General features: G+C 50.4%; 1 protein-coding gene across 2 annotated transcripts in view; it reads right to left on the bottom strand.

The window, feature by feature from the left end:
• LOC146775922 (uncharacterized) overlaps positions 1-27,382 on the bottom strand; it is an 82,375-nt gene that overhangs the window by 26,873 nt on the left and 28,120 nt on the right. The window contains exons 2-5 of one of the 2 annotated variants that reach the window (XM_085637640.1): positions 24,645-24,746; positions 23,166-24,149; positions 22,514-22,729; positions 15,319-15,528 (exon numbers count right to left, since the gene is read on the bottom strand). In XM_085637640.1, coding sequence (XP_085493766.1) covers positions 15,319-15,528; positions 22,514-22,729; positions 23,166-24,149; positions 24,645-24,746 — 1,512 coding nt within the window. Of the gene's footprint in view, positions 1-15,318; positions 15,529-22,513; positions 22,730-23,165; positions 24,185-24,644; positions 24,747-27,382 lie in introns of both variants that reach the window. The other variant, XM_085637641.1, reaches the window with a different exon arrangement.

Here is a 27,382-nt window from a genome sequence, read left to right as displayed (position 1 = left end):
AGGCCACCCCTGAAATGTTGTGGTGAAGTGAATGAAGATTATATTTCCGCAAAGTGGAGCACTCATACCTGAATGTGGATGAGAGGAATGTTCTGTTATTTGCTATGGGCTTATAGCCTCATTTGAACCAAGCTCATCTGCTTGCCAATTCCTACAGCAATGACCTTTCCATGTCCTGCTCTCTGTTCCTCTCTCCTCCTCATGATGCTTTGGCATAAAGTTTGGTGCACCTCGCTCTTCCCTTTGGGCCCCTGTGTGCTCCTTTGTTCTTGGAGCAAAAAGACTTCAAGGCCTGTTTTGTGAACTTCTTCTTCCTGGGCCTTCCACAAGTGAATGGCTCCGGCTCCCTGGTGCTCACTTTACGAGCCAGGTCTTTGCTTTAAGTGTGTGAGAGAAGTTTGGGCCACTGTTAATTATATTTGTATGCACCTTATTGAGCCTTCGGAAAACCATTTTCACTATACAAAAAAACAACACAACTACTGACTCATTGGTTGTTATTTTTCATGTTTAAATCTGTTTTATTGTTTCCATATAACTGTGAACACACATATGAAACATGCAGTTCTATTAACAACCACACAAACGAATAACATCCTAGCAGATCCAGTAAGTACGCTTCTGACTAAACAAGGAAAACCATGGTGCCATGGCCCAAAACTACATACAAGCGCATTTGAGATATTGCACAGAATACCGAGACTGGTGTGGGTTGTTGGCCCCAGCAAAAGAGGATGATTCGCCCCAAAAGTATATTTCCGCCAGTGTTCATCAAAACAGAATACATGAGGAAAACATGGGAAAAGAGGGATGGACAAGAACAGGGCAAGGGCCCTTAGGGCGTTGTCGCTTAAGACCTAGCTGTAACCAATAGTTGTTGTGGTCGCACATGCGGAAGCTAATAGAGATAAGAGTAGTATAGTGATGGGAGTGGCGCTTGGTGAAGTATCTCTCACCAAAGGCAGTGTGTGTTGCTTCACTGTCAGGGTGCGGCCCCCTCGTGGAGGTGGAGTGCCTTCAAAGAGCTGCAATGCGCGCAAGCGCGGGGGGTTGGAGCAGCAGTGCTCTATTTTAGATAAATGCTGTATTATGGGTTGCCATACTAGTGTGAAGTACGCATCAGTATATGTGTTGCAGCTGGTTAAGAGCTCCATCGCCATGGTGTGCCAAAGGCAAGTGAGCCACAGCGATGTGGGCGGAGTCGAAGGTTTCTTCCAATGCAGGGCGATAACCTGTTTGGCTGCCCTCAACATATGTAAGACTAGATGCCAATCATAGTGTGTCATGCCTTTGAGAGCTTGGGGTCGGATCCCTTGAGTGGTTACCCGCGGGATGTTTTGGATGGGGAACCCCACTGTGTCTTTGATGTGGCTCAGCACCTCCTTCCAGAAAAGGGTTAACATCGGGCAAGACCACCAGATGTGAATGTAAGAGCCTATTTTCGGAAACACAGCACCAGCACAAGGGTGAGGAGGTGGGGAACATCTTTTGGAGTCGGGCTGGTGTTTAATACCAGAGGGTCACCACTTCATAAGCCATCTCCCGTTGGGTAATTCTTTTGCAAGTCTTATGAATGTCCCGCCACAGCTGTTCCCATTGCTCTAGGGGGATATCATCTGAGGTGTCTGAGAGCTATTGCAGTTGATAAGGATTGAGGAGTAGCAAATTGGAGTGCTGTAGGACTTGGTATGTGAGTGAGATCAGCATCCGTGAGCCGTCAGGCAGGTACCAGTGTCTCGAAGGAGGTACGCTGGCGCGTGACCCCATGTATTCCAGTGGGTATGTGTAGCCAGTGTCGAAGCTGGTAGTACTGCAATTGCGTTGTGGCATGAAGGTGAAAGTCTTGTCTACACTGGTCGAAGGACTTATAGGTTCCGACCTCAAAGAGATCGCTGATCGTGCAACACTCCCCTTCTCCCCAAGCTAGAAAGGAGTTGGGTTGTAAGGCTGGAGGAAAGCTGGGGTTCTGGGCCAGTGGAGTAATGGGGGATGGGAAGGAGGTGAGACCCCTGCTAATACAGCCAGTTTATCACTTATGTCAAGGACAGTTCTTGTGGGGGTTGCAATGTAGGCACTATGTGGTCGTGAGCGCCTCGGCAACCAGGCCAAGTCCCAGAGAGGCCTGCATGCCACCACTCTATCATGTGAAACCAATGTTTCTCACTTTCACGAACCACTCACTCCGAGATGTAAAGCAAATGTGCCGCCCAATAGTAGACAAGGAAATTAGGACAGGCAAGCCCCCCGGATCTTTTGGCAGCATTAAGATTCTACTAGAAAATCGTGGTCTACCCTTTCCCAAATGAAGGAATTTACTTCTCTCTGGAGGTTGACGATATCCGCTTGGGGATAGGCATCGGGAGTGTTTTAAAGAGGTAGAGCACCTTCGGCAATATAGACATTTTCACTGCGTTGAGTCGACCTAGCCATGACGCAGGGAGTGATTTCCATCGCCTTAGGTCTTCCCTAACGGAATGTCGGCATTCCAGCCAGTTAGCTTGAGACCACGAAGCCGCCAGCGAGGAAGTCACATTATGGCCCAGATATCGAATTGAGTGGGCAGCCCATTGAAACGGGGTGAGGGAGGATAGCTCTAGAACCTCCTGTGGAGGAAGGGTTAGGTTCAGCACATGCGATTTTGCTATATTGATTTTGAGGCCCAAGACGCGCTCAAATATGTTGAGGAGTGAGACTATATTCCGGGAGGGAGTCTCTGGGACTGTTCAAGGTGAGCAGGAGGTCGTCTGCAAATAATGCAACCTTATGGTCCTCACCACCGAAAGGAATACCCTGGAGTGTGGCGGATCGACGGATGGCTATTGAAAAGGGTTCTACTGCATGGTCAAAAAAGTAGAGGGGATAGCAGGCATCCCTGCTGGGTGCCCCTGCGAATCTGAACTGGGGGGGGGGGGGGGGGGGGAAGAGTCAGAATTTACGCCGGGGTTGGAAACGTAAGACACCATAATCCAGGAGACCATGAGCGGGCCAAGCCCAATCTTCTGCAGAACTGTTCTTAGAAAGGCCCAATCCACCCTATCGAACGCTTTCTTGGCGTCAAGAGAGAGGAGACATGCTGGGATGTTTTGCAGCTGAGCCTTTTCCACCAGGTGGGCTATGTGTCTGATATCGTTTGCCCCTTGGCGATGGAATATGAATCCCACCTGGTCGGGGTCCATCAAGATAGGAAGATATGTCTCTAATCGGTTTGCTAGGAGTTTAGTATATATCTTGGCACTATATTGAGGGGAGAGATAGGGCGATAGGATGCGCATAATGTTGGGTCCTTTCCAGGCTTGGGTTTAAGAACTATCTTGGCCCTAGTCATCGTAGGGGTCAAGTTAGTACTGTCAGAGAAAGAATTAAATATCTTGAATTTGAGGGAAAAACAGGCGATAGAAGGGGACCGTAAGTCATTTGGGACCCGGAGTCTTACCTACCGGAAGGCTTTTCAAAGCCTTTTGGATCTCTTCTAGTCTAAATGAGACCACAAGATGGTTTGCATGGGAGGGGTCGAGAGGCTGCCATGTGCAAGAGGTAAGGAAGGGCCCAATCTCCTCTTGGGACGTTTCACCTTGTTCATATAGGGTAGAGAAAAATTTGTTAAATGCCCGCTGTTTGTCAGATTCAAAGGTAGCCCACGAGCCATCCTCGTTTTTAACCTTGGAGATGTTGGCACGAGAAACACGTGCACAGAGTAGGCTGGCCAACAAAGAGCCGACCTTATTACCACCTTCATAATATTTTTGCTTCAAGGCAAGAAGTGAATGCTCTGCTTTATTAATCCGCAGCGCCCTCAGCTAACCGCGAAGTGAGGCCAGCCGTTTCTGGTGCTGGCGCACCGGTGTCGCATGGTCAAGTCGTTCCAAGGCCTTTATGTCCCTGGATAGCCCGGCCTCCGTCAACGGGGCCAATGAGTGTCAGAGCGATTACAAGGGAGGTGATAGTACCACGGATGGTTGCCTTAAAGCTGTCCCACAAGATGTGTCGGTCGGTGTCAGGCAAGGCATTTGTCTCAAAGTAGGTTTGAATTGTTTGCTGTATTTCTGCCACGTGGACCTGGTCGCACCATATGTGTGGGGGTAGCTGCCAGTGGGGGGGTGCCCTGATGCCTCCCAGGGAGATCTCAATATGCGTGTGGTCCGAAATAGAGATATCCGAAATACACGCTGACTTAAAGGTCCGAATGAGTGATTGCAAAAAGAAAAAGAAGTCGATGCAGGAGTATGAGCGGTGGACATGAGAAAGAAGGGTGAAGTCTTGTGCATCTGGAGCCTTGTAGCGCCAGGCGTCTGTCAGACCCAAGGCTATGATATCCCTCTTTAATGCTGAGGACATTGCCCCCGGGACCTAGAAGGTAGTCGCGCTGCGATTGAGTTGGGATCCCACACCAAGTTAAAGTCTCCCTCAATAGGCATATGACCCGCCTCTTTTGTAGCAAGGTGCTTGAGAAGAGTCCTAAGGTATGTATCCTGGGATTGGTTGGGGGCGTAAACGTTGATCAATGTTAGGGATCTGCCATTAATTTGAAATTTGAGTTTTAAGTAACAACACTCCCGATCTCGTGTTAGATGAGTCTCCTGCAAGCTAAGACCTGCTTTAATGAAGATAGCCACCCCAGCCGTTTTAGAAAGTGAAGACGCCCAGTATTGGATAGGGTATTTGGGATGTGCCATGCGACTCGTGTCTGGTCGCAAGAGCTAGGTTTCCTGAAGGAAAATAATATCCGCATCTTGTATCAGTTAGAAGCGCCAGATCTGCCGCCGCCTGTTAGGGGCATTTAGGCCTTTTACATTGAGCAAAAGAAATTCAAGCAGCGTCATTTTTTTTATATGGGGAAAAATAAGTGGTTCTATGTAGTGCCTCCCCAGCCGCAAAAGATAAGGAGCGTATGTTATTGGGAGTTCGCCGTGCACAAATGCATGAAGGAAAAAGGGGGCGGTGTTGCCGTCAGTCTCTCTTGTCCTGCGTGATGTATTGCAATGTGACTCTGATAATGGGGCGAGGCAATAGTGCAAAGCCATCATACTTCCTACTCCCAAGAGTTCCAGGAATGGGGAAAGGAAAGAGGGGGAGGGTATTTCAACAATAAAGAAAACAAGAAGGCCAACCGGGCCGTAGCAGTCCATTCAAGTCCTGGAGAGACCCAGTGGTAGAGACCAGGGCCACTTCAAGGAAGTTACTCCCCTTGGGGACCAGTTGAATGGTTAGGGGGCCGAGACGGTCACGTTGCAAGGTGCCATCTACCCGTCTGGCGGTCAGTCCATGATGCCTAAGTGGGGGGGGAGAGGGGGGAGAGGGGGAACCCCCCCCCCCCCCCCGGGAACCAGGTTCTCATTGAGCCAAGTCTGTGAGAGACATATTGTGGAGGGAGAGAGGCAGGAATCACAGAAGGTATGTCAGGGCCTGGCTTACTCACCCCCTTAATCTCACAGTATAGCCCACAGAGTAAAGCACACAGCATGCCAGTTCAGTTTGCAGGCAAAGAGGCTGTCAGGTCCGTTCACCTAGGCCCCAGGCATCTGCAGTGACTAAGATGCGCGAGGTGAAGGTGCTGTGGAGGTACGTGGAGAGCGGGTCGGCGACCGGCTACCATCCAAAGATCGAAAGTGTTGTATGATGTCTTGCTTGGCTTGCAGAGACGAATCGCTCCCCGTCTGAACCTTATTTCTGGAATGCAGCACAGTTGTCTATTCTGGACGCAGTGGGCCTCTGGGCTGGTGGGGCAGGGCGCGTCTCCACCAAAAGGTCAAGTAGTTGCTGAGGTTCTCGTACAGATTGTATCGACTTTCACCTGTCCTCCCACATAAAGATCAGGGCAAACGGGTGGCCCAATTGGTATTTAAAATTCAGCTCTCTCAGCTTATCTGTGACTTGTTTGAAATCTCTACGCCATCGCAGTGTGACAAGGGAGAGGTCCTTGAAGATTTGAATACGGTGCCCCTCGTAGCTCAGGTCTGTTTTCTCCCTAATGGCTCAGAAGATTGCCTCCTACTCTGGTAATAGGCCAGAGCTACCACATGGGGTCGTGACCCATTGGGCCCTTCCCAAGGTGGACGGAGAGGCATCGTCGTCTCCCCTGACAGCCTGAAGGAGATCTACTGTATAGGCCATGATGTCCTGCCCTTCCGCGCCCCTAAGGACCCCTCTAATACGAAGATTGTTCCTCCTACCCCAATTTTCCAGGTCTTCCTGTTTGATTTGAAGTTTTATGTGTTGTTCTTCTAGCGCGGTCATCCGGTGCCAAAGGTTCTCTTGCTCTTCCGTTTGAGTTTCAAGGGTCCGCTCAAGGTCTTCCACTCTGCCCCCAATCTCAGCCTCATAGCGTTTCAGATTGTGGAGACATGCTTTGAAATCATATTTGAGGGAGCCTAGCAGAGCCTTCTTGCAAGAAGTTGGTCATGAAGGCTTTTGTGAGGGGGCTTGCCTCTGGCCTCCCAGGCCCTGGGGAATATCCAACAGTAGTGGAATTACGTGTACAGCGTGCAAACATCCGACGCTTAGGCGCGGCACCGCGGTTGGTGAGGAGCAGGGGACAACATGGAGCATTGGCTACCACCAATGAGGGTGTGTAGTGATTGAAGCGACCCGCGTGCGGCTACTAGCACCTGAAGATACTCTTCGAGAAGTCATGTGATTAAATCGCTTGATTGTACAGACGGTGCAACAACACCTCGTTTTTAGTTTGTCCTGAAGAGGCTGGAATTACAAAGCCGAAATGCGTTGACAGACAGATGTATTGGAGGAGCCCTTTCTCTCGTTTTTTTATATTGAATATAAATGGACTAAGGATTTGTGGTGCACATATAAGGCTACCTCCATTAATGGACTGTGTAGAACAAGAAGAGTGAAAAGAATATATGTATAGGATATATATATATATATATATATATATATATATATATATATATATAATAATAACTATTTAGGTATTGGATGTTTGTGTATGGTCAAGTACATGTATAAGTAAATTTGATGTTTTGTTTCTATGAATATAAATATTATATGTGGCACTAAGCAAAATGTATAAACCATGCGGAAGGTGTTAAGTGTAACCCTGAGCAAAATACTGCTAATAAATATGCTAGAAGTATGTAAAAGCACCTACGATTAATTAAGGTAATCCAGGAGGTAAAATATTTTTAGAAATCTGTTCCTTCTTCACTATATATTCTTTGTTGTTTGATGTCCGGTATTAGGCCAGGGCTACCACATGGGGCAGCGACCAGGTGGGCCCTGTCCAAGGTGGGTGGAGAGGCGTTGTCGTATCCCCTGACAGCTTGAATGAGATCCGCTGTATAGGCCATGATGTCCGGCCCTTCTGTGCCCCTAGGGACTCCTCTAATACGGAGATTGTTCCTCCTACTCCTATTTCTCAGGTTTTCCTGTTTGATTTGAAGTTCTTTGTTTTGTTCTTCTAAAGTGGTCATCTGGCGCCAAAGGTCTTCTTGCTCTTCAGTTCGAGGTATCAAGGGTCCGCTCGAGGTCGTCCACGCTGCCCCCAATCTCAGCCACATCGCATTTCAGATTGTGGAGACATGCTTTGAAATCAGATTTGAGGGAGCATATCTTAGCATTAATTTCTTGCAAGAAGTTGGTCATGAAGGCTTGCGTGAGGGGGCTTGCCTTTGGCCTCTCAGGGGCTTGCACCATCGGGGGGTGTGGTGGAGCCTCAGTGGCTCGTTTTTATTTAGCCACATGGATTGAACTGTAAATTCCCTGGCAGGGACCAAGAAGAATTCCTTTCCAGTCTTCGTACGAGGCATGCTCTTCCTGGACCTCACCGCTCCAGTTCTTCAATTTGGGCATCCGGGTCCTGGGCAGGGGAATCTATGATGCATTAACAGGATCAAGTGTGGGACCGATCTCCAGGGCTTAGCGGATGTTGCAGCTGGAGCCTCTCCACTGCAGTGTCCCAGCGCCAGAAAGGGTAGTCTAGACCAGTCAAGTCACAATGAGCACCAGTACCGTGGAGTCTCTCAGTGCCACCAGGCAGGTGGAGGCGGAAGGTGTAACCCCAGCTGGCCCCCTAAACCAATTGATGCAAGATTTGCAAGGGCCAGGATGCTTGCAGGGTCTCCAGGGGTCCCACACTGGTCCCCTCCCACATGTGATTGATTGGTAGTCTATACTCACTGCCCAGCCGTGCAGCCGATCCACCTCGCCCTGGGGCGGGGCACCCTGCGGCCAGGCCAGGAATGCTTTCCCACCAACCCTGGCCCGTGGTGTACAGCGTTGGCGTGGAGGGCCCCTCTCCTTAGTGGGATGTAAGGTCTCAAGCCACTGAGAAGTGTAGGAGTTGAAAGTTCAGCCCGGAGTGACCACTCGGAGGGATAAAGTTAATCCAGACTGTTGTACCTCTCAGTGGGCACCCCCTGGTCCAGTTCATCGTTCTCTATTCCCCAGAGGAGGAGGGAGGGCGGTGTTGTTACCGCTGCCTGAAAGTGCAGCCGACCACTCTTCCCCTAACTACAAAAGTCTGGCCCGTAGAGTTTGACCAGGTTAGGAGGGAGTGGAAGAGGGAGCGGGGGATATGCTGCCTGCCCGAATGCGCAGCCGATTGCTCCCTCCCAGCCCACCAACCCAGACAGCTGCCCGCCGCTAATTTATGTATCTGTATTGTCGCTCACCTCGCCTTGATGCCAGTGGTGGTGTTCCATGCCACACCACGCCCCTCCCATCACAGCATCCCGGGGGCCTTTGTAGTTCTTTGCAGTCCGCGTGGGAACCGGGGAGAGCTCAGAGCAGCGTGTCTCCCCGGCCGAGACAAGTGGGCAAGCTCGGATGTCAGCAGAAGGGGGTGCAAGATTAGGCCTCCGGGGTCCCGCAACTGAGACGGGGTCTCTGGCTTGACCAATGGCAAATTAGCAGAATAAGACTTGGATTTATGCGTGGTTACCAATCTTAAGTGCCCAAACGTGAGAGCAGGAGCAAACTAAACAAGACACACATTCACAATAACTTGTGACTAACTACAGCTATCCTGCTAGGGAAAACACAGGACCTCAGGCACAGGTCAGAATTGTGTAAAAAATAAAATAAAAAATACACTTCTTTTCACTTCAATGTAAGTAGACCTCAGAAAGCCGTCTATAAGGAAGCAATAGGTCAGTTCTACAAATAGGTGGTAGCGCAAAAGAAAGTGGCAACGAAATAAAATCGCAATGATCAGGACCACTAGAATGCATTACTGCCTATAATCAGATTTCCTTTATGCAGAAAAATAGAACAAGCGAGCTCAGGGGCCCCCCGGGGTCCTGTGTTACGCCAATGTGTCCCTACCCTGCCCCTATTTTTTTTTTCTAAGCTTCAGGATATTGGGGACTGAGTCCCCTTGTCTTGTAATTTCTGTTGAAGTTCTGGGCAGCCAGTCAAATTGCTCGGTCTTGTGTAACCACTCAAATGGCCAATGGGAGAAAACTTTATCTTGGCCAGTCCGATCATTCTATTTTTTGAGTTTTCTGTACCACTGGAGTCCCACGGGACCAACAAGCCAGATATTCTTTTTTCCTTTCCATCCCACCTGAACATCTCTTTAAATGAAAATTTCTTGTAAATTGCTGAACAGATTTACACCAAATAATGAAAAGGAGACTTTCCAAGTAAAGTTCTATCTTTCTGCCAATTTGGTGTTGGCCTTGACGCCTTTGTAATGCGACCCCCAGATTCTCCTGCGATCAGGAGCAGGCCCCCTTCCTGTCTTCCCTCCTTTCCGGCGGGAAGACAGGCGGGAAAAATTAGCCAGCCCAGAAGGTATGACCTCCTCTGCCAACCCCACCCCTCAGTTGGCGGCAGCGAGGTGAAGCCCACTCTTCAGTCCCCACCATCTTGCAGCTGGCAGGCACTCCCCAATCGGGATTAAGGATTGTGCCCACTCCCCCACCTGGGGTGAGAACATCAAGGGTGTAATCACCCTAAGGTCGACAGCCCATTGGCTACTGACCTTGAGACCCCTAAAACGCCCCCTAAATACAATATTTAGGGGTCAGCCCTAAACCAAGAAGGCAGATTCCCGCAACCTATGAAGAAGAATGACGAAAGAAGATGCCCAGCAGTGGAGACTGGAGAGAAGAACTGACTTGGCCCCAGCCCTACCGGCCGGTCTGCAGTTTCCAGAGATCCTGTGCCAAAAGTCGACTTGTCCTGCAGCCAGCGACCTCCAGAACCCGGGGAGGACTCACTGCCTTCAACAAAGACCAGATCTCCTATGAACAGCAGCTCTGTTCAAAAGAAACTCCCAAGACAGACTCTGAGCCTGCTGAGGACAAAGAATCCAGACGCCTGGAACCACCATTGCACCCGTCGCCTATGGCCCGAGTTGGAGTGGCCCACCGGTCCCTGCGAGCTCCCCCAGCTCTCCAGAGTCCGAGTCCACCGTGGGTTGACCCCTCCAGGACTCCCCGATGTTGCTTGCAGCCTCTGCATGGAGACCACCCCCAACCGCGAGTGGCCCGGTAAGGTGAAATCTGACCTCAAAAGACACCCCTGAGTCCTCATCCTGGGCTCCACGCCCACCGCCTGGGACGACTCCTGGTGGCCCCCCGCCCTGGGCACCGCACCCAAACCGACTAACCACGCACGCAACCTGGGCTTCATCCTGGACTCCTCCCTCTCCATGACCAAGCAAGTCAACGCCGTCTCCTCGGCGTGCTTCAACACCCTACGCATGCTACGGAAGATCTTCTGGTGGATCCCCACGGAGACCAGGAAGACCGTCACCCAGGCCCTCGTCACCAGCCGACTGGACTACGGCAACGCCCTCTACGCCGGAACCACCGCCAAGCTCCAGAAGAGACTTCAGCGGATCCAGAACGCCTCAGCCAGACTCATCCTCGACATCCCACGTAACAGCCACATCTCCGGACACCTGAGAGACCTGCACTGGCTCCCCGTCAACAAAAGAATCACCTTCCGTCTCCTCACCCACGCACACAAAGCCCTACACGATCAAGGCCCGAGCTACCTCAACAACCGAATCAACTTCTACGCTCCCAAACGCCACCTCCGTTCAGCCAGTCACGCCCTCGCCGCCGTCCCACGCATCCGTAGAGCGACAACAGGAGGAAGGTCCTTCTCCTACCTGGCCGCTAAGACCTGGAACTCCCTCCCGACCGACCTGCGCCTGACCCAAGACCACCTCTCCTTCAGGAAGAAGCTCAAGACCTGGCTGTTCGAGCAGTAACGGCACCCCCCCCCCCTAAGCGCCTTGAGACCCTACGGGTAAGTAGTGCGCTCTATAAATGTCTTTGATTGATTGATTGAGCCGCCCTGTGCCCTGGAGAAAAGAACTAGAGATACACCTACGTCCCGGAGCCCTCCAACTTACCTGCCCAGCTGTTGGTTTCTCCTGGAAGACTTCCTGGACCGATCCTGCAGCTAAAAAACAAAATCAGCAATACCCATTGAAAACAGGGCACCCACCGCCAAAACAGCACTCTACACCCAGCCGCCACTGCGGGTGTACTTTGGGTGCTACCTCGAATCCCCCTTTGCCCTGAGCCTAACACCAGGAGCTTTGCTCCCCCAGCCTTGTGCCTGCTCGTAAGCAGCCACCAGCCGGAGGCCCCCTATCCCCCATTGGATAGCAGTGCATTACAGGGGCATAAGTTAGCTCAAGTAACTATAACTGCTGAATTTCACTGGTTTTATACGAGTGAAATCTGAGCCTAACTAAAACGTCCCTGTAACCTTTGTTTTTTTCATATACATATATGCACACACACATATAAACATATATTTTTTTTAGGCAGTCAAAAGTGAGCTGACAAGAGTCAAGAATGTTGCTAGCTAAAAGCATGAGATGTCATAATGTAGTGTCTACAGCACACAAACACTTGACGGTTTGTTAGAGGAGCTACATAATCTTTATGTCCAACCCACAATGCTGAGAAAAGCCAAAGCACAGCTGTAGCTGGTTTTAGGGGAAAGCAATGCTGATTTCAAGGCCTCTACGAATAGCATGCTTCAGGTGGCAAAAGACTGTGTCCAGTGGGCTCTTAGAGTACATGTTCTAAGCACAGAATCTGATCAAAGAACGGACTGTGCACAAAATAATGTGCTGGGCATAACCAAAGATTCAGCCCCGCAAGTTTTGTGGCATCCTTGCTGGTTGTTTTTAGGCAGGATCTTAAATTCAGTAAAGTGACTACAGGATCTGTTCTATTCTGATTTGCCGGGAACATCTGACATTTTTGCTCTGCTGGCTTTATTGGAACCATGATTCTCACAAAAGACCCAAAGATCCCCAAGGTGTAAAAAAACATTCCAGTGGCTCCATGGAGTCACCCCGCGGATATATCCGAGAAAGAGGAAATGAGGGCCTACATCAAAGAAGTGCAAAAGGCTCCCATTAATGTGCCACGGACCGAGAATACAATTTTCCCAATCGACTGTCCCCACCCTCCACGTGGTGATAACTATGGCAAAGAAAAAATAGATCTTATTTCAGCACCGCAGACAGCACCTATCCCCAGAGGTGGCATGAGATCAACAGTATATTTTCAACGTTAAAGTGGCCATGATTACTATGAATCACCTAACTATCCACAGGTCTCACAGAAATATATAAAACAACATGATTTAAAAACCATCAAATTCACTCAAAAATACAGATGTCGAGACCTTAGGTTTAAGTTCAAATAAAGCCTAAAAACTGGAGAAAATAGCCTGTTTTTGTCCTCAATATCATTGGAACCATAACAAACAGACTGTCGCAGTCTGGCATAATCATAAATTATAAGTGCTTTAGGTTGGAGTGGAGAGCATGCTTGCACATATCACACACAGTCACAATTCTGTAGCTATGGCCGACACCGCAATACAAACTGCACAAACCTCTGTGGCAGAGGAGTACACAATCCAGGTCTTCAGCATGACTAATGTTATACAAATATATATATATTTTTATAGGTTTTTTAATGATTTTGGAATGTATATATTTTAACCTGGTCCAATTTATTGTTGATTGTATATGAATTTTGATGAATTTCAATGTGATTGAATTTATATGTGCAATTTATATTTGTGTATTTGTAATATTGATTAAAAAATCATTGATATCTTCTATAAGGCTGTAGTTGATTTATAAGTGCCTCAATCATTAACATTGTGTGGGAGATGTATGGTCTATAAGAAAGGTATACGTGAATGATAATTGTTGACTACTTGATTTACCCAAAGGGAAAATTTGTCTTAACTTGTTAAGTTACTGGGTGCTCCATCCCTTTGGTGTGTGAGCCCCCTCTCCTTGACTTCAAGGTACAAATTAGTCAAACAGTTCAAAAGTTATAAAAATGGCGTAGGGCAGTCGAAAAAGTGGTCACTTTTCCATTTAACATGGGTTTTCCCACATTCAAGTTTGGCCGTAAATAAGTCCTACACTGCTGAACAAAAGTGTGCAAACTTTGAATGGCACAACAACATCCTTTCCGTCATTTTGTGCCTTTCTTTCCTTGATTTGTTGATTTTTCTGCCAGCCATTTTGATGATTTGAGCAAAAATGTGATAATGTAATGCACACTCACCAGTGTTGTACATAATTTATAACTGAATATAATCCCTATAAGTAGAGTCGATCGCAAACAACAAAACTAAAATCAAAAATTGTGAGTCTCCCATTTATGGACGTGCACTGGACAGTCATTATCCAACTCTTCCAATTTTCACGAACATTATTGGTAGAAAACAGTGAGGAAAAGCTGCACAGCCAGTCATAAAGTGCTGCTAAAAACACAGAAAATAGAACACCGGAAAGAATTACACTATAGAGGTAGCTGCCCAGTCTTCTGGGTCCCCTAACCCCACAACAGGCAGTACAAAACGGTGGGAGAGGAAATTATATGGGACACTGGGGCAGCAATCACAGCACCCTCGCAGATAAGATATAAATATGGGTTTTCATGTCTTTTCATTAGAGATGTAGCTCATGATACTGTGCATTTTATATATTTCTACACCACGGGCTGGTGTGTTAGAGAATACCTCTTCTCGTTCGGTAAACTGACAGGCTAGTATTCCTTCTATGTCCATGGGTATTCTAGGTGGACTTTGGCATGGTAGCCGTTGTTCGTGGTATGTGGACCTGCGAAGGACTGTACTGTGTTTCTATTTCTATAGTTCAGTTTTTGCGAATACCACCCTACTGGTCTTCCATTTCTTTGGCTCGAGACTTTCGAATGCTGAGGAGTCCAGGAAAGATACATGGAGGATAAGACAGACAATTGATCATAAGAAAATAGATGGGAACGAGGACGGAGTCACAACTAGGAGGAGAGACAGACAGCAATAATGAGAGCTAGTAGGAGATGCACTAATATACATATGAAACCTGGCTGCATTGTGAGACGAATGCTTTGAACAGTTCTATTACCCCAGGAAGCATGTCACAGTATTCAAGAGATTCCTATCAACATTTTATGATATCATAGTAAGAACATACAATACTGAGCCAATGATACGCACATCCAGTTTTGCAAATAGTTTTTTTTGTAAAGTCTGTTTTACAAGTGTATTTGCAAATGAGTGATGCAATGAGTCCCTTAACTGAACCTTAATACACACACAATACAACCTCATGTAGGCTGTTGTAAGTAGATAAAAAAACGCATTGTTCTCAAAATTCCCATCAAACATTATTACCTCTCCCATGTTAACTGACCAGATGTCCAGTGGTTGTGCACAAAAGGAAATTGTGGGTGGGCTAGATTTGGATATCAATTGCAACAAATATTTTAAAGAAAGTTCATGTTTGTGATCCTAACTGTAGTAATTGGACATAGTTAAGAGTGAAATTTACTGAATATGCTTCCTGCTCACCTTAGATCATGCAACTCTGAACCTCTATTCAGGAGAGCCTTAAAAACCTGGGTTTTTGGTGCCTCGGATGAATGTTGTTTTGCCCCGATTTGATTTTCTTCTGGGACTCTTTTCATCACTCGTACCCTAGCGCCAGGATACTCCTCACGGAGTGATAGTTGCGCTTTATAAATATTTTTTCCATTTCCATTCGAGAACTTAAGCCACAACACTCTTTAGTAGGGCTACATCCTGCAGCTGTGTTTACACTGCTCCATGGTGTTTTTAAAAAGCTATTAATTCGTTTAATGGGTGATATTGGGATATGTGCCACAAGATTCTGCCTAGGGTGCAAAGCAAATACCTGGACTGGATGAGCCACTCATGAATGGATCTGGGACAATTGAGAGCTCTGTAAATGTTTTTTTTGCTTTGCTCAATAAGAAACTGGCCCTTACGCCTGTATGCACCACTCCTTACCCAGAGCATCCTGTATGCACCACTCCTTACCCAGAGCATGCTTCTTACCTCAACAATGCTGGTGTCTGTGAGTTTGCTGCATGCAGTGAGATCCAGCTCTTGTAGATTCTTCAGAGACCTAAGTGAAGGCCCTGGTTTCTCCTGAGATGTCTTAAGATCCGATTCTGTCAGCAGTCGAGGCCTGTCGTCCACATAAGGCGGAGGTACAAAAAACCCCATGTTTCCAAAAGTCCGGGTGAACTTTGGTCCCACGTCCTCCTGTATGAAAAAGGAAAGAAATTACGAATCCACATCCAAAACTAAAACTACTCCCCCTGCTTATCACAGAGGTTAGCAGTGCCAAGCCAAAAAAACAAATATTTCTTAATTAGTTCTCAGTCCAAAAGGTTAAAGGAGAGTACTGTACAAGTATTGCAAATCAGGATTTATTCTGCAAGCCATTCTTTGGGACTGCTTCGAGGAAAAGAATTCTATGAATTAACTACATACATAGCACAAGCAGCTCTCGCTTTTGTATGAGTCAGGACTGAGAATTTTGGAGAGGGCAAGAGATGTGTAAGATGCTGCTCTTGAGAGAGTCTATTGAATGTCCCAACTCTTCAGATATAAAAAAAAAAATGACCAGCCATTCTCAAACTATTTCACAACACCTAGCATCTATCCCTTTCTAGAAAGCCACTAAATATATTTAAAGATCCCTGCTACAAAATGTTATTGCCTTCTGCTACAACATTAAAATAAGATGCACATTTTAATTCTTGCTACACAAGCGGCATTATCTAGTAACGACAACAATCTCACTAATCCTGCAAAGACAGAATACAAATTCGGTGTTGCCCACCACAATAGATCCAAGCTTTTGTGAACTTAGGACCATATGTACAACCATTGTAAATTGCGACTCGCAATTTGCACTCTATTGCGACTCGCAAAAACATTCATACATGCCTCATGAGTCGCTATTAGGAAAAGAACACCCCTTCCTAATAGTGAGTCGCAAAATCTATTTTGCGAGTCGCTAATTTTATTAGCGAGTCGCAAAATAGGTTTTGTACATGGGCCCAAGGTTTTTAGCGTGCGCAAACGGGTCTAAAACCTGTGAGCGCTGAGCATCGAGGCCCGGAGGTGAGAGGACTGGGGGCGGGGAGTCCCCCCCGGTGGAGCGTAATAGTCGGGGCGATCGGCGGGCACCCAGAAGAGGGGAGGCCTGGTGCCCGCGTGCTGCTGGGGAAGAGAGGGTGAGCCGTGATCATCGGGCCCCCCCGGGACAGGTGGCGGCTGGTTGCGTCCCGCAGGAGGCGGCCTGGGCCGGGCTTGAGGTGTCGGCCTGGTGGAGCGCCCCCTTATACCATGGCGACCCAGCGGGGTAAAGGCAAGGACAAGGCGCAGAGCAAGTCGCTGCAGGAGCTGTTTGCCAAGAGCCAGGGAGGAGCGGCCGCGGCGGGGCCTGGGGCCTCGGTGGCTGCGACGGAGGTGATGCGGTCGTCGGGGGCCGGAGACGAGGGATCGGAACCGGTCACCAGGGCCTTCCTACTGTCGCTGTTCGCGGAGCAGCGGGAGGAACTTAAGAGCATGAAGCAGGAACTCGCGGCGGAGCTCAGGGAGGTGCGGAGGGACCTGGACGGCGTGGGAGAACGAGTTCAAGCAGTGGAGGACAGGGTGGACGCTCAGGACACAGAGCTCTCCCTGGTGCATCAAGATCTCCTACGGCTCCATGACCAGCAGGTGGACATTCAATCTCACCTGGAAGTCTTGGAGAACAGGTCGAGGCGGCACAATATACGCATCCGGGGGTGAAACGCAACGCAGAAGCGGGAGACGTCTTTGCCTTCACACGAGAGCTCTTCAATCAGATTCGGGGGAGGCCGGTGGGGACGGAGCTCACCCTGGACCGCGCCCATCGGGTGGGCCCACCGCGTCCTGACAATGCCCTTCCGGCCGATATCCTGGTCTGCCTCCAGGACTATGGCACTAAGGAGGAGATCCTCAGGAGGGCGCGCTCCCAGCACCCCATCACCTTTCAGGGAACTTCCCCGGTGCTCTACCAAGATCTCGCAGCGTTGACTCTCCAGAAACGCAGGACCTTCCGCCCTGTCACGGAGGCCCTCCGTCAGCGGGACATTAAATATTCCTGGGGACACCCATTTCGGCTAATCTTCCGGCACAACGATAGGTTGTACCAGCTGCGCTCCCTGACGGAGGCGTGTAAGTTGTTGGACATTGACTGCCCGAACGACGACGAGGAGGGTTCTGCGCCGAGCTCCCAGAGAGTCAGCGGTCCGGGCCCAGGATGGACCCAGTTGAAGCAAAGGCGCAGAGGCTCCAGGAGGCGGGGACCACCCCCCGAGGAGATCGCGCAGGGTCGTCAGGACGCCATATCCTCGGTGGCGGGGGCGCTGGCCCCGAAGGTCGAGGCCCCTTGAGGGGGGTTATCTGTGGACAGCACCTCTGTCGCTTTCTTTCTCTGTTGTTGGCGTTGCCTCCAGGCGCGTTGGGGCGCCGCTGGCGGGCTCACAGCTGGGTGGCTGAGCCACGTTGCCCCCACTGACTTGGGACTTTCTGATCTTCCTTGGAAGATGGACAATTGGTTCGATTAACACAGTTGGGGAGGGGGGGGAGGGTTTGCGGGGACACTGGGGCTATTACTCTTTCTTCTTTCTTTTCTTCTTTACCCTTCACTTTTCTGTACCAGGCTCGTAGGGTGGGGATTGGGTGGTTCGGGGTGCCTCTTGGTCACTATGGGATTGTATGTCTTTAGCGGGTGCTCCCTGCTGGGTGGGTATGCCTTCCACAATGCTTAAGGTTCTCACGCTTAATGTCCGGGGCTTGAACAATCCTATCAAACGTAGATCTATTCTCTCCCTTCTTGCGCAGTCAGGGGCTGAGCTATGCCTGCTCCAGGAAACGCACCTTCTTTTGAAAGACACGCACCGGCTGCAGTCCCGGTCATTCCCCATACAATTCTTTTCTTGTGACTCCTCTAAGCGGGCGGGGGTGGCGATCCTTCTCGCACCACGGTTCAGGGGGCTTACGATGCACAGGGTGGCGGAGATCAAGGGCCGGTTGCTTGTCTACCAATTCCACATGGGGGACTACACATTCACGGTAGGCTCGATTTATGCACCTAATGACAAACCGGAGGGTTTCCTCCAGGCGGCGCTGACGGAGCTGTCGGCTTCCCCGGACCGGAGGCTGCTGCTGGGGGGGGACCTGAATTTAGTCTTCGATAACGTGCTGGATCGGTCGGCACAGCGCACGGGGCAGGTGGGCGCTCTCTCGCAGAAGGGTTACGCGGCGCTTCAAGAGTTAGATATGGTGGACCTCTGGCGGGTGTACAATCCCTCGGCCCGGGAATACACACACACCTCATACGCGCACAGCACTTATGCGCGCCTGGACTACTTCCTGGCCACCCGAGCAATCTGTCAGGAGACCTCTGGGGTGGAGATACTTGCGGCGTCTCTATCGGACCACGCGGCGGTGGTCACGACGCTGCGGCTCCCGCCTGTGGGTGGAAGGCGCCGCCAGTGGCGCCTGCGTGACACGCTCCTGCTCCGCCCCGTGGTGGTTAAAAAGCTGTAAGGAGTCATCGAGGAGTATCTGCGCTTCAACGATAACGGAGATACGGCCGTGCACACGTGCTGGCTTGCTCTGAAGGCGGTGGTTCGCGGAGCCATTATTTCCCTCTCCGCGGTCGAGAACAGGGAACGACAGGCGAAGCGAGCGGAGCTGTCGCAGAAGGTCAGGGAGTTGGAGCGCATGCATAGCCGTACGGGAGCCCCGAGGGTTTGGCGGCTGTTGAAGGCACAGAGGGCGCAGTTGGAGGCGCTGGATCACGACAGGGCGGAATATGCGGCATTGCGCCTCCGGCACAGCTACTATGTGGGTGGGGATAAATGCGGGAGCCTATTGGCCCGTTGCCTGCGGGAACGCCGATCGAGGGAGGGGGTCAAGGCGATAGAGGACTCGAGCGCGGTCCTGCACACGGACGACGGGGAGATTGCCGCTACGTTCCGGGACTTTTATGCCCGGCTTTACGACGTGCAGTCCCTTGAGGACAGCGGGCTGGACGCGTACCTGGACCATGCGCGTATCGTGGGCCTTTCAACGCCTCAGGCGGAGACGCTGGAATCGCCAATCCACCCGGAGGAGCTGATCTCGGCCATCTCGCGACTTAAGGTTGGTAAGTCCCCAGGCCCGGACGGCTTTACGGCTTCGTTCTATAAGCAGTTCTGCCCTTTGGTCACCCCCATTCTTACACGACTCTTCAATTCGTTCGACACGTTCGGAAATTTGCCCTCCGCACTGCTCGACGCGGCGATAGTGGTGATCCCCAAACCCGGGAAGGATTGCACACAGTGCGGTTCTTACCGACCGATCTCCCTTCTAAACGTGGATCTCAAGTTGTATACGGGGATCCTGGCGGCCCGCCTCGCGCCGCACTTGCCCGACCTTATTGATCCGGATCAGGCGGGCTTTATTCCGGGCCGCCAAACGAGCGACCACACGAAACGGGTCCTGCACCTTATTGAGAAGGCCTCACGCTTCCCGGCTGATTATGCCCTCCTGGCGGTGGACGCCGAGAAGACGTTCGACAGGGTGCATTGGCCCTATCTGGAGGCAGTTCTGCAACGGTTCGGACTACGGGACAAGATGCGAGCGCGCATCCTCAACTGCTACCGGGATCCGCACGCCTCAGTCCGGGTTAATGGCCATACCTCGGAGCCATTTCGGATCTCCCGGGGCACTAGGCAGGGCTGTCCCCTCTCCCCGCTGCTCTTTGCCATGTATATGGAGCCCCTTGCTCAGCACATACGACACAACGGCCGGATCTCTGGGATTCGGTTTGGAGGGGATGTCCATACGATCTGCCTTTATGCCGACGATGTCCTCCTGACCTTCCGAGAGCCGCTGACGTCCCTGGGAGCGGTCCTGGAGGAACTTACTGCATTTGGGGAGGTATCCGGCTTCAAGGTCAACGTTGCCAAATCAATGGCGCTCTCCCTAACGCCGGGAGCGATCGCAGACCTCCGAGCGAAGTATCCGGTCCCCTGGTCATCGGGACCAGTCCCCTATCTCGGGGTGCAGCTGACCCCTACGATTCCGGGCATCCGGACCCTGAACTACGATTGTCTCCGCGCCACCGTCAAAACGGATCTCCTTCGCTGGCGACGTTTGCCGCTCTCGTGGCTTGGGCGGGTGGCGGCCATCAAAATGACGATACTGCCCAAGATATTGTACGTGTTCCATACGCTCCCCATATATCCGCCCTAGGGCTGGATTAAAAAGATACAATCTGACTTAGCTCAGTTCATATGGCAGGGCAGGAAGCCTCGCCTCAAGCGCCAGATTAGCTCTCTTCCGCCGGACCTAGGTGGGGTCGGTGTTCCCGATCTCACGCTTTACTTTCAAGCCGCCCAGCTCCGCTACCTGGCGGAATGGATGAGGCCCGACTCCGCAAAGCACTGGCTGTTCCAGGACCTGGCAGTGGCGGGGACGTCTCTGGCCGCCATCCCGTTCCTTCGCCGGGAACAACGGCCCCCCAATCTCTATGCCTCGTGGGTGACTCAGGCGGTGGTGCGGATCTGGGACCAGACCGGGGAGCGACAGGAACTAACGACCTTTCCCTCACCGCTGACCCCCCTGTTCGGGAACTCCGACTTCCCGACGGGGCAGCCGGAGTCCTCTTTCCCCGAGTTGGCGCTACACCGGCTGCAAGACTCTGGGGGTGTTGTACGAGGCGGGTGGACTTATCCCCCTGGCCCAGCTGGCCACCGATTATGGAGTCCCGGCCAGGGACCTGCTCGGCTACCTGCAGATTAAACACTGGGCCACGCAGCCGCGGGAGAAAAGGGCGGCGCAACGCCGGCTCACGATGTTTGAACGCTGGCTTATCACGTGGACGTCGGACAAAAAGTTGACCTCGGACCTCTATAAGATGCTCCTTTCATCACACACTCACTCGTATCACGCAGGTAGGGCACGCTGGGAGAGGGACCTGGGGAGGGATCTGCTCGCAAAGGAATGGGAGGGTTGCTGCTATAGGGGCCGGCACACGGCTACACATACAGGGCTTACGGAAATGTTCACTAAATTGGTGCACTATTGGTATTATACACCGGAACGCTTACACCGTATGGACAGCTCACGCACCGCGGGGTGCGGTCAATCTGGCACTCTGACACATATCCTCTGGGACTGCCCCCTGATATCCCTGTATTGGCGGCAGATCCTGGATGAGGTGGATAGATACTTTGACACGGAGCTGCCCCGACTACCTGCATACATCATTTTGGGGGTCCCCAACGCCATTACCTACCCCTTGAAGTCCCGTAGGGGGAAACAGATTGCTCTAGCACTGGGGGCGGCCACGCAGTGTCTACTAGCCTGCTGGAACACGCCCCGTGTTCCTACACACTTGGAGTGGCTGCACCGCCTCTGGCACATCCTGGGGATGGAGCGTATTTCCTTAACACTGGCCGGTAAGGGTGCCTCATTTTCTGAACTGTGGCAGCCGTTCCGGTCCCTCCTGACCCAGGACTTCAGGGAGCTGACTTGTCCCAGGGACCTACGCCTCCTACGGCTCAGCGCGGACCCGGAGGAGAAGGACACTGCTCAGACACCATGATTGGGCTACTGCCCAGGGGCGGCCTTCTGCGCTCGGCCCTCAGGTCCCTGTGTCCCCGAGTTCGGTTCTTCATGTCTTGCTTTTCTCTTTTCTCTTCTCTTTTCTGTTTCTTTCTCCACGGGGAAGGGAGGGGTGGGGGGGGTCGAGGGGAGGGGGGTATTTGGGGGGTTTGGGTTTGGGGTGGGGGGTTATTAGGGTGGCGGGTGATAGGCCTCGCGGGCAGGCTTTCGCCGCTCCGAGCGTACAGTGGCGGGGGCGGCGAGTCCAGTTTATCCCGTTCCCGCAGGGGTGGGGGAAAGTGTAATTGCTTGTTGCCATTCCGCCCTCTGTTGAAAACTTTAATAAAAAGATTTAAACCTAAAAAGTACCAGGAATTCTCAGTCTTTAGGCACATTGTTATCTCACAGTCCCATGATACTTTACTTCATGCTTACACCATTTAGTCACAAACTACTCATTAAATTTTCCCCGCGTGATACAGGTTGTTCTCATGTTGATGAAGGAAGGGAAATATATGAACCATGCTTAGTTGGTATAATAGTTCAACGCCCTTTTTCAATTCTCTGGATGCCTTGTAGTGAGATGTGTTCTTTTGTTGCTACAGATTCCACTTACCGCTTCTTGTAATTTGACATCCTCTCTGGGCTCCTCTAGGCCGAGCAAGCCCCAATCTGTCAGTTCCTTACACCAGCCAAGACGCAGCACAGTCAGGTGGAGAAGATACGTGCAGATAGCACGCAGGCTGACATCAGTGAGGGACACGCAGGAGGAGAGGTCCAGCACTCGCAGACACCCTCGAAGCGAGCGCGCCAAGGAGACCACATATATATCCTGTGGGAAGAAGACGTTTAGTGCCGAGTAAAGGCTTTGTCATTGCATGTCAAGTCAACATGAGCTCTAACTGGAGACACTACATACTTAAAAAATAACTACACGCATGCACAAAATACATAAGCAACTTGTATAGTAAGTCTAAACCATATACTACCCTATATAGTGAAGTTTCTTCCAGCCCTAAAATATTGCAATTTATTTTTATAGTTCTGGGTGAGTGTTGGTCTCTTCCATAGGGTGTGTCGGTCTCAGTGAGAGAAATCCGCCTTAAAGAGCGACACAGATGTCTATTTCTATGAGAAGGGATGCCCTTTCAAGAATGACGGTCCAAAGCTATGAAAAGAACATAATAATAGGAACGTAAAGTGTTTAGTTTATAGACTTGTTACTGCAGATTGGTCTCTCCACAGAACTATACTTAATGAGAACATACCTTGAGCATTGAGCAGCAGGCCATGTTGAGAGATGCTAGTTTGGGCTGGAGGTGCGGAGCAGAGAAACCCTTCATCAGTTCAGTCCCATTCACCAGAGAACACTCTGACAAATCCAGTGAACGCAGCTTCTTCAGATCAGCAATACCCGCAAGGCCCTTGTCTGTCAACCACCGGACTTTACCCAAGCTCAGATTTTGGATGTTTCGAAGGCGTGAGGACACAGCTAGCACAGCGCTGTCTGACATCTCCGTGCAACCACTCAGATCAAGGGTGATCAGGCCGGGCTGGTGTTTGCTTATAAGGATAGCAGCCTCAGAAGAGAGTTCCCGACAACTCTGAAGGATGAGCTCTCTCAGGTATAGCCCTTCCACCTGCATGAAGGAGCGGACTGCTTCCTTGGTGATTCCTGTACCACTCAAGTCTAGTGACCTCATGCTGTTTACTTGCCCTTTTAAGAACCTTAGCACATTCCGAAAAGAGAGGATGGCTGAAGAGTTATAGTCATTAGAACCTCGGTAGGGATCAAACTCAAATGTGACGTGGCACCGGGCTAATGAGAGCTTCTCCAGGTGGGGAGTGCAGCTAGTGAAACGATTGAACATGCGGTCAGACAAGTAGCGGATGCCAGCGAGGTTTAGTTCCTGCAGGTTGACCAGGGACTCCTGGACCCTAAGAATAATGTCAGGTTTTGACAGTAGGGTTCCTGACATGAACAGGCTGTTGCATCCACTGAGGTCCAAGGAGCGGAGGTTGGGGCAGTTCAGAATGAGAGTTGTGAAGGAGGAGTCTGTCAGGCTGCTTCCATGCAGGTTTACACTCTCGAGATAGGGCCCAAGATAGAATGCCACATGTCGGATAAGGTCTCGTGAAATTGTGGATGCGTCCAGGCCAGTCAGACTGATGCATGGTGAACACCGTCGTGATAAGCCTTCAATGGTGCTGAGAACAGATGAAGAGGCTGGAAGACAGTAAACAAGCCTTCTCTGAGGAGAGAACAGACAGCGATATTGGAATAATTCTGAAAAGCAATGATCAAACTCAGTTTTTAACTTGAAGCACCATGTGCAAAGCTTTGAATAGAATTTCAATATTAACATTTCTATTCAACATTGCTCACTCCATACCCAACATTCACCACCACTACTCACTCCAACAGATCTTCAGAGGTGAAAAATTAAATACCATGTTAACAATTCGAAACAATTAGCATTTCCAACCATCAACCCACACCAACCAGTTTCCACCAGTGAGGCCCACACAACCTTCTCCATCACATTTTCAATATTTTCTCCACTACCACATTTTCCCACAAACACAGTTGTTACCACTCCCCATCCACCAACTCATCATTTCTGATAACTCCCCATCATGCCACAGTCTTGGAGCATGTGGCGTTAAAGCCTCGTTCCATGTGTGTGTGGTTTGTGTTTTTTCACATTTCGAGTCGAACAAGGGCAATATAACACATTCTGCATTACCTGAAGCTGGGAGTCCTGAGTTGCAAAGTACCATGTCCGATTTACAAGTGCTGCTGCCTTCTGGTCCGTAACAGATAGGAAGCTTAAGATGTAGCTTATAATCTAAAAAACAGCAGTACATAGTCAAGTCAAGACACTCTTTATTTGATTATTAAAAGCAGAGACGTTTTTAAGGCACAGGCAAAGTGGGCTCTAGTCCAGGGCCCCAGCTTTTCAGACCCCCCTCCCCCCATAGTACCAGCTCTGTTCTGAAGACTCGCCCTCATGACCTTGAATAATTCTTAAACAGATTGTTTTAAATACCGTTTGTCTGTAATTTGTTTTTAATGTGCATAGCTGCCAAGGTTTCAGATTGCTATGTGTGACATTTTCATAATTTAAGCTGAATTATGAGTGACATTTTAGCAACTAAGAGTGACACTTTCCCATGAGAAAAATCAAGCAATTAGGACAAGTGAAACATATTAATTAAACCAATTTGAGCAATGAGAAACTTTAAGAAGATTTTTTAAACTGCTACAAAGCACCGGAAATGGAAGGGAACTAAGGAAGCAAAGAGGTGACAATGGGCTAGCTGAGTGGGAAAGAAGCATTCGACCTCCCTGGTGGAAAACCTGAGCAACATGGATAATGCACGACCGAGAGTGCCTGCTTCTAAGCACTAACATCGGACACAAAAAACAGACCAGAGTCTGGGAGGTATAAAGCGACTGGAAATAACTGTTTTTAAAGATATATTTCTTTCAAATATATTTATCTAATTGGTGGGACTCTGAGAGGTGAGCAAATCGGGCACTCCTCGTCATAAAACAGGATATAAATCAAGGCTTAGTGGTAAATCTGCACTCGTGTATGAGAATAACAGCATACTTTTAAAATACATTTTGTTAAACATGCCTCGGGTGCTGTAGGAAGGTGGAATCTGACTAATGGTTGCCCCCAACTTTTTGCCTGGTATTTGAGTGGTTTTTGACTAGTCTGGCTGGGATCCTGCTATCCAGGACCCCAGCCTATCTGCTGTCTCCTTAAAACTGATGTGAGTACCCTAGGTACAAACCAATTGGATGCTGAGGGTGCCCTGACAGTCCCTTGTAGATGGTACCCTAGGTACCCAGGGCATGGGTCCCTCAGTAGGCCTACCAGGGCTGCAGCACTTATTGTGCCACCCTGGGACAGCCATACAAACTGACACCACCAGACCACTACTGTAGTCTGGGTAAGGTGGTGCTAGCACCCCTTACAGGGATATAGGTACCCTATATCCCACCCCATTACAACACATGTACTCTCATAGGTCGCCCCTACAGCAGGCCTTGCTAATCCTACAGGGCAGGGTGCTGAGATATGTGTGAGGGGGGACCCCTACCTGAGTAGGGCCTCTCTGCAACCCTCGTAAAATCATTGCTGGGTTGTTTGTAGTGTAGCCATACCATATACTCTTAACCGCATTATAAGTCTATCGCGATAGGGTGATAACTTGGGAATGGCTACACAGAACCATATCGTGTTTGGTGTCAAACATGTAGGAATCCTACCCCCAGTCCAGTCATGGGCATGAGGGCACGATTCCCCCCTGCTAGAGGGGCGATATGGGAAAAGCGCACAAGTAGTACAAAATGGCTACTACCCGCCACCCACACGACTCTGGCTGGCTGTTGCTGGGGAAAACCCCAGCCTCGCCAGCTGGACAATAGGGCTCCTGTGGCAGGGAGGTGCTAGCATCTCCCCAGACAGGATATGTGGATTGGAACAGGGTGGGTGCACCAAATGTCCTTTCAGAGTTGCACGTAGGCAGCTGCAGTGCCTTCATTCTGCATACACCGCTTGGAACCGGCTCAGGGGCATCCTGCCCCTCGCCCAGGCGGGAAACACACAAAGGGGAGAGGGTGTAGCCACCCTTTCACGCCTCACCACTCATTGGTGGACACTACTCTGGACACTCCCCTAATCTTGGGGATAAAGGTGAATAACTTGGCCCCAGAGCCTCAGATTAATCTTGGACTTTACAGACTTGACCTTCGACGAGCTGCTGCCCAGCTGACTGAAGAAATCTCCCTTGGGATAAAGGAGTTATCCCTCTGCTTGGCAGGCACCTGAAACACTGCAAGTGACCCGGTTGGAACTTTGCTGCTCTCACGAACTTCGTCAACTTTCAGCACCCTTGAGGTGGGTTTCCTAAGCATCCCAGAGGCCAGTGAGTGTGCACAGCAAACCAGTGTACCGTGGACCGCGTGGGTGCCGAGATTCCCAATACCCCAGGACAACGGCCACCTCTTGCGTAGCACAAGACCCTGACCAGTGGGGAAGTTGTGCTTTGGCCCATTATTGAGCCAACCACCAAGCAGCATCCATGCCAAAGATCAGCACCCTAGCCCCCTCCGGTGGCCCGTGGGCTCCCTTTTACGCACTCCATTTTGCTGCCTTCCGCGGTCCCTTGTCTCTCGACTTGTGGGCCCGAGCGGAGGACAATCTCGACAACTAAGAGTTCCCCTGGTTGCTCCAGCGCTGCTCTACAGTCTCTCCAAAGGAGACCTCTCACAGACCTCGTGGGTCTGCACCAGTAGCTGATTTGTTCATCTTGCGTGGGTTGCGGTTGCCAAGGCTTAGTGGATCCAATCCGGATACTAACACCGCAGCGACCCTCATCCGACGTGGGACAGTCGCCCTCCCGAAGCTGGCCTTCCTTGAAGCCTCCCGGAGCCCGTGGCTGCAGATCCAAGCTACACCTCTTTCCACTT

Source organism: Triturus cristatus, chromosome 12, assembly GCF_964204655.1.
Source record: "Triturus cristatus chromosome 12, aTriCri1.1, whole genome shotgun sequence".
Classification (NCBI taxonomy): domain Eukaryota; kingdom Metazoa; phylum Chordata; class Amphibia; order Caudata; family Salamandridae; genus Triturus; species Triturus cristatus.
This window is presented reverse-complemented; position numbering and strand designations above follow the sequence as displayed.